General features: G+C 49.7%; 1 protein-coding gene across 2 annotated transcripts in view; it reads left to right on the top strand.

Moving 5' to 3' along the window:
- Positions 1-484: 484 nt before the first annotated feature.
- Positions 485-7,828, top strand: part of TMCC2 (transmembrane and coiled-coil domain family 2) — a 43,175-nt gene continuing 35,831 nt past the window's right edge. Inside the window, exons 1-2 of one of the 2 annotated variants that reach the window (XM_081299688.1) lie at positions 485-882; positions 1,001-1,309. In XM_081299688.1, coding sequence (XP_081155814.1) covers positions 1,097-1,309 — 213 coding nt within the window. In that variant the 5' untranslated portion in view covers positions 485-882; positions 1,001-1,096. Of the gene's footprint in view, positions 883-1,000; positions 1,310-1,967; positions 2,372-7,828 lie in introns of those variants that run through there. The other variant, XM_081299689.1, reaches the window with a different exon arrangement.

Raw genomic sequence — 7,828 nt, 5'->3', positions numbered from 1 at the left:
CCTCCCCTTACCATTTGCGGCTGACTGTAAGCATAGGTTTGTGACTCGACCAAGTATCCTGGAAGGGATCTGTGTCTCTCACTGAAGGGATGAATACAATACAATAGGCAAATTTAAGGGCGGGGTGAGAGCAGTGGTGATAAACATCCCTATTGTGCCCCCTCTCCGCCAAATATAGCGAGTGGGGGATGGATGGATCCCGGGAGCGGCTCCCCAGGGAACATCCCTCAAGCAGCTGCCCAAACCATGTGTCTCATGGACGCAGCCCCCGCCCCTACCCCGCAGCCGGCTCTCCGCAATGCTAAAACGCAGCAGCACGTCGCCCTCCAGACCTCTCTTGGGGGATCGCACCGTGCAACCAACCCCAAAAACGTGGCCGCGCGACGCCCCCTCAGCCCTCAGGCCTTCCCATTGGCCGGATGCGGTTGTCACTCGCTCCTCGCCTCGCCTTCCAGCTCGCGGGCGGAGGCCGCAGGGCGGGGTAGGTTGCGCGCTCGCGGCGGGCTCTGGCCGCGGCCGCCGCTTTGCAGCAGGCTGCACGGCGGGCGGGGAGCGGGGCGCGCGGGCAGGGGAGGAGGCCGGGCGCGCTGCGGGCTCCGCGGCCGGCCCATGCGGGGCGAGGGCCGGCGGCAGGGCCGGGGGCCGCAGCCGGCGCAGGGGGAGGCCAACGAGGACCTGCCCCCCCGGCTGCCCCGTGCCCTGCCTCGCCCAGCAGCCCCGCCAACGGTGAGGGATGCGCTCTGCCGCCCGGATCCCCTGCGCCCTGCCCATGCCCTGAAGCAGAAAGTTTGGGGGTCGGGGACTGCCTTCCTCTTCCCCTGCAATGACTGCCCAAGGACTCCTGCTGCCCAGCTTGGACTGTGACCTGCCTTCGTTCCCCAGGTCGGAATGAACTCTTCCAAGGCTCCCCCTCCTCGCCCCTCCCTCATCCTCCTTAAAAAAATTTTTATTTTCTAAATTCAAAAAAATCGTGATCTGCTGACTCCCCTCCATAATTTAGACCCCAGGTCTTCATTTCTGAATGTAAGAGGGGGTGCGGTCTCCCCCAAGACGGCGCGCTGGAAGGACAGGTTCCCCTTGCCGACCCACATACACCATGAAGAGGTGCAAATCGGACGAGCTGCAGCAGCAACAACCGGGTGAGGAGGATGGAGCTGGGCTGGAAGATGCAGCTTGCCACCTGCCTGGCGCGGAACTCCGGCCTGGGGAGGCCACGGGTGCTAACTCCGCTGGCGGGCCAACTTCAGATGCGGGCGCTGCGGCGGCGGCACCCAACCCGGGTCCCCGAACTAAGCCTCCTGATTTAAAGGTGAGCGCAGACCATCCCTTGGCAAGCCCAGCCCGCGACGTAGCTTTCCCCTCCCCTATCGAAGTGCTTTAACTGTACAAAAGTGATGGGGAAGCCAGGCAAAGGTCAAGGAGGATGAGCGGATGTTCGGCTAGAATCCTAGAGGGGACATCAGGTACCATTTGAGTCTCAGTCTGTCAGCTCCATTTCAGGCCTATGTGTTTGTTCCCTTTTATTCAGCAGACGTTCTAGTGACTCACCCATCTGAGATTGCTTGAATAACGTGTGTGAAGTGCTATTCGCAGACAAAGGGCTGGAGAAATTCAAGATGCTACCTAAAAAGTTGATATCACTTTTCTCCTGTAGGATGGCAGGGGAAGAAGATTGCTGGGTGGGAGGCCAAGTAGGTGACCCTTAGTCTCTTTTGCCAGTTGCTCCTTGGGAATTTTTGAGCACCTTCCCTGGGTGAAGCTCAGTTTGTCCATCTGTGAAAGGGGGGTGTGGATTTCTTGCCGTTAGGTGGAGCCAGAGGTTAAGCGAGTGCTTGGAGATCCCTGCCTGCCGAACCAACCCCCAGGGTGGAGAACTGACAGGTGGCGGAGCAGTGCTGGGGCTGGCTGAGGCCTCGGTTCAAGTTGCACACACGCTGAGCCGGCAGCTAGAACCAGAATCCACAACAGCCTTTCACATGGAGCTGTTTATTTTCCAGCCTGAGGTTGTCTAGACAATTGGCGAGCTGTATTGAATATATCTCTTTATCAATTAAAACAGCAGCAGAGATAAATAATGTATCTTTGCTGGAGCCGCCACAGAAACCGTGGGCTTAGGCTCTTCCAGCCAGTTCAGGAAGGAGTTGAGCGAGATGTCAGCCCCAGGAAGGAACTTAGATGCCTTGGAGATTGATGCCTCAGGGGATTTTCTCCAGAGACGGTGCAGGGTCTGGGCTAGGGGAGCGGAAAGGACTCCCATTAGGTAAATAGAGCCTGTATCCTATGGCAGCGGGCACTAAGGAACTCACCAGAATAAGCCAATGACATTCCTCATTTGGCCTGAGCGGCTTGGAGTCAGGAAGTCAGAGCACAGGTGAGTGTCTGCTTTTACCTGGGTATATTTGTTGTCTGTGCTCCTCTATTCCTTGGGGAGGGGGACAGCTAGCTCCTCATTGTGTGTCCTTTTAAAAATTTGTGGTAGTTATTCCCATGGGACCTCTGGTTCTGCCACTGCCCTTTTCAGAGCTCTGTGGCTAGCCTGGGGTCTGTAGATGGGCTCTGTTGGATAGGTTCTGTGCATGAAGCTTGCCCAAGTCCTTGGTGTCTGTCCCAGATGTCACCTCCGAGTCTACCTTGTGTGATCAGGAGGTGTTTCCTGTTTTATGTGAGATGGTGAAAGGAAAGGGGTGCCCTCGATGCCATGGGGGGGGCAAGTCAGAGGAGCTGCACTGGTCCAGATGGGACCCTCACTGTGAGGCCATGAGAGGCAACCTTGGAGACACCCCCACTCTCTATTCTGTCCCCCTGATGCCTTCTTGAGGAGAGGGGCTGGCCTCAGTGTGGGGGCTGCAGCATCTTTCTCTGTCAACAGGCTGCCTTAACCTCGCCCCTTCCTACCGTCCTTTATCGTCCCTTTTCTCTTTCTTTCTTTCTTTCTTTCTTTCTTTCTTTCTTTCTTTCTTTCTGTGGCACCCTCCTTCTGGTTAGGGGCAGATACAACAATTCTGTACTTGATATTAACTACTGAAACTACTAAACTGCCCTGAACCAGAATTGAGATCAGGTATGAGAAGAGGACCCCCCTCCAAAAAAAAAAAAAAAAAAAAAAACACCCACAATGTGAGCCGAGCTGCCGCCTGCTCGTGGAAGCAGGGGAAACACAGGAGCCTTTTCCTGTTTATCTCTGTCTGATTCAGCATAGCATGTTTACTATAGGAAGGAGGCTTCCCAACCAAAATTTGAGGGCCACCATAATTTGATTGGTTGTGTGATCTCAGGCGAATCACTCAACTTTTCTGAGGGAAGGGAGTAGACATATGCTCACATGTCCAAACTTGTTTTTCAGTGCTGGAAAAGTTTTCTATGGCTAACAGTTTTCTAGTGATGGAAAAATTCCACCATTGGCTCTGGAACTGGGTAGAAGCTGACTTGTTCTGGATGAGATATTGATGCCCAAAAGGGGCAATTTTCATTTTTAACCCGTGTTTGGTTGAGGCTCATCAGCAGTTCTAGTTTGCTTTTGTTTTAAATTTGAACTTTGTATGAAATAGGAACTTTTAGTCCCTTAATCTCGCTTCTGTTTTCTTATGACAACCGAGGCTCAGAATAGATTAAGTGCATTAGAGAAAATCATCTTGAAAAAGGGACAAATAATCATAAGAGGCTATGTCTAAAATATCTCCATGGTAGGAGAGGAAGAAGAGAGAATTTTAGTCTTTGTCAAAGAGATGTGACTGACACTTCACTAACCAATGGTATCATAGACCTTTGGTCTCCCTCTGGTCCTTAGCACTGTAGAGTTTTGAACTGTGCACTGTACATTTCTTTTTTTTTTCTCTCCCTGTAGTGCTGGGGATGGAACCCAGGGCTTCCTCCATGCTAAGCAAGCCACTGAGCCACACCCCCAGCCTGTAGGTTTCTTTTATGATGTCTGGGATCTGTGATTAAATGACAATCTTAAAACTGTAACTATAACAGAAAAATAACCTGAAAATGGACATTTTGTCCCCCTGCCCCCAAAGTTGTAAATACTTTGGGAGCCGTCTCTTACCACTCAAAACCTTGTGTGTCCTTGGGGGTAGTCTTAGCAGATAGTCGTTCACTGGGAGCCTAACACATCAGTCATACTCCCCAGCTACTTGGTTGGAGTCCTGTTAAACCCCTTGAGCTGATATCTCCACTCACTTATTCTCATTATCCAGTCCTTTGCTGCCACCAGATTCCCTGCTGGTTGGGAGCAGATGCTAGGATATCTGGCCACAGAGTGTGCTGATCAAAAGCACAACAGAATTCTCCAGCGAGGAGACCCAGCTCCAGTGAGAATGGGAGTAGAGAAGAATTTAGGGGAACCCTGCAGAAAGAGATCCTGTTAAAAATACAACTTGTAGCTTGGTGAGGTGGTGTACACCTGTATTCTGGAGGCTGAAGCAGGAGGATCACAAGTTTGAGGCCAACCGGGGCAACTTTGTGAAAGTCTGTCTCAAAAATCAAAACAAAACGAAAAAAGGGCTGGGGATGTAGGGCAGTGGTAGAGCACCTCTGGATTCGATCCCCAGTATCAAAAGCAAAACAACAACACCAAAAAACCCAGCATGTAGAGATATCGAGGCCTGGGATGAGTGACTGAGCATAAGGATGTGCTGTTTCTGTCCTGAGAGACTGGAGAAGGCTGAAGTCAGGGAAGAACATTGCTCTTCTCACTTCTCCCTACCCAGAGGAATTGAGCCTTTCCTGAAAGGAAGGGTCAGGGGTGCTGGCTATGGGCCTTCCTGGATTCTCCTGAGGTTCTCTTTTCCCTCACAAAAGCCCCAGGAGTAATTTCCCTGGGAATTTCTGAGCAGTATTAATGTCTTTCCCTGAGGACAAAAGGGTGCTGGAAATCCCATTGTTCCCCTTAGATTCAAGACTGATTGGAGTTCCAGCTCCTGTTCTTCTATTCATGTGCTACTCTGGTCTTCCTGCCTGCTGAGAAAGAGCAGGAAAAACAATTAGAAGCCAAATAGCTGTGGGGAAGAGGCAGATGTTCTATCCCTTCTCTCCCTGCTGGCCCAACCTTCACTGGTGACCACAGGTGCTCAGCCCCATGACCAGCCCAGGTTCTTTCAACGCGCCTGTGAAGAGCTCACTGGAGAAGGCTTGGTTCTGTCAAAGCATATTGGACACCTTCAGCAGAAAAAGCACAGTTCTATTTTCATTTTCCTGTTTTTTACTTGTTTATTAATTTTAGCCGGGCTGGGGATAGAACTTCGGCCAAGTGCTCATCCCTGGCCAAGTGCTCATCCCTGCGCTTCACCTCCAGCCCAAGGCACTGTTTAAAATAGTGAAGTGGGACATGCATATAAAAGTGCCTGAAAACAGATGTGCAGTTTAAGTGACAAAAGCAGAACGGACACCTCATCTGCTCATTGTTCAAGTCAAGAAAAAGAGCATTGATGTCCCCAAGAAGCCACTGCTTGTTTTTCTTTGTTTCTTTCTTTTTTTTCCTGTTGTTGTTGTTTGCTTTACTTTTTTTTTTTTAAAGCCCAGTGCTTTGTTAAAGTTTGTGGGACTCAGTTTCTCCCCTCCTCCTTTTTTTTAATATTTATTTTTTAGTTGTAGTTGAACACAATACCTTTATTTTATTTATTTATTTTTATGTGGTGCTAAGGATTGAACCCAGGGCCTCACACATACTAGGCAAGAGTTATACTGCTGAGCTACAATCCCGCCCCCCCCCTTTTTTAATGAGAAGGAAGACAAGCTACTTCATAGGAATACGGGTGGGATAAAGGCACGTGTGTCCTGGGGTTCCGGGATTCCCCGGATGGTGGGGTCTGTCTGACCTTGCTGCAATTGAGGCTCCTAGTTCTGCTTTGCAAGTGACAGGTTCAGTTTTGAAAATTCCTGCAGTCCTGTGGCAGCTGGACCCCTGGGGTAGATTTCATGGGTGGAATTCAGTAGATCTAAAAACAAGGAAGTGGGAAAGATGTTCTTTTGCAATGGGCACTGCCTTTGTCTCCAGGTGAGCTCCCGGGCCAAACAGGATAAAATACTTGCAGGAAAAAGTCGCCTTAGTTTAAGGGTGCTTCAAGCATCAGGCTGTGAATCAGAAACATAGGTTTAATCAGGAAAGGTAGAGAGGGGGAAGTGAGTTTAGAGCAAGCCATTAAAGAAAGGGCAAAACATTAATTACCAAATACGAAGAGAAGGGCTTTCTAACTGGAGGACGTGACATGGCAAGTGCCATTGGCCCCTTTGTGGGTCCATTGCTCTGTCCCCTCAGCTCTTGAAATAGTCTGGAACAGCAGAGGGTAGTGGGGAATGTAAAGGTGGCCAGTGCCCCCCTTCTTGCACCTGCTGTGAGGTGGGCAGAGGGCCCTGAGGTCCAGGATTGCCCCATGCTGTCCCCTTCAGCCTTCCATGATATTCAGAGCAGCTCTTAGGTGGGCTCTGGAGGAACTGGTGACTGATGGGAACGCATGTGGCAAGCGAAGCTCTCTGTTCTCCTGCCACATGTTGGGTTCTAGATTCATTCCCAGCTGCCCTAGTTGCTCAGTGTTTACAGAATGTGCTGCTTTTTTGAGTCTCAGCTGCCAATCCCATTAGCAAGAATGTAACCCTCAAGAAGGACTTGAAACATCTGATAGGACCCGGATTGGGGGCTTAGAAGAAAGCCCGGGGTGTCAGGGGCTGGGGAAACTCAGGCAGTTGGTCCCTGGTAGTCTTTGAGCCAACTCAGAACTTGGCTCAACTCTCAACTTTCCTCTGAGCAATGGCATCTCCCTTGGAAATCCCCGGGGACTAGGATGGTGCATTTTTGGAACAAGGCCATGGCTGGACAATGTCCACCTTTGTCAGCCAAACACTGAAGTCACTGTCCATGTTAAGGAGTTAGAACAGAACTGTTGGGGGAGAGAATAGCAGGTATGTTTTGTGATTATGTTAGAAAAATAATATTTGACTCTTCAAACCAAACCACTAAAGGCTTCCTTCTTCCAGCCAAGTTCACTGAAGGATGAACACCCCGTGTGTTAAGGGTGCAAGTTCACCGAACTCTTTGTGAAGACAGTGAACACATTCTGGCCCTTTGGTCTGTATTCACTTCCCCCCAAGCCAGCTCAATCTTGACACAAGGATGATAGTCTGAGTCAAGGGTGCAAGTGACAGCAGGAGGGATCTCAGACACAAGAAAAAGGTGCCATGGGCTAGAACTTGCCTCGCATGTGTGAAGCACTGGGTTTGCTCCTTAGCATCACACAAAAATAAATAAAGAAAGAAAGAAAGAAAGAAAGAAAGAAAGAAAGAAAGAAAGAAAGAAAGAAAGAAAGAAAGAAAGAAAGATATTGTGTCCATATACAACTAAAAAAAATATGTTAAAAAAAGAAAAAGCTGCTTGACTGGGCATTCTTAATTTGGGGGGAAAATCAAGTCTATGGAAAAGGTATTTGCTTAAGATTTAAAAATGGTTTTGTAGACTTGGAACAAATAGTTAAATAGCAGTCACCATGTTTGCATTGAGGTCTTTACAATGCAAAGGGACACAGAGATGTAGACACTAAGCCCCTGACCTCCACTCCCTGGAATTCTCATCAAGGATTCTGTCCATCAGTAGGTGAGAAGTTGGATCAGGTTAGAAAGAGCCCTGGAAGCCATGTCACATAGCGGGCTCACGATTAATTGCAAAATAGGTGGCGCAGATAAAGAGCACGCAAGAGTTCAGAGCAGAGGATGATGGAAGCCGACTGGTGTGATCACAGAAGGCTTTATGGAGTGGGGAGATGGCAAAGGACAAGGAGGACTGGAAGAGGCAGAGAGGGTGCACTGTGGCGGTAACTAATAAAAATCTACTACA

This window comes from Spermophilus citellus, assembly GCF_964194105.1.
Source record: "Spermophilus citellus genome assembly, chromosome: 6".
Taxonomy (NCBI): domain Eukaryota; kingdom Metazoa; phylum Chordata; class Mammalia; order Rodentia; family Sciuridae; genus Spermophilus; species Spermophilus citellus.
This window is presented reverse-complemented; position numbering and strand designations above follow the sequence as displayed.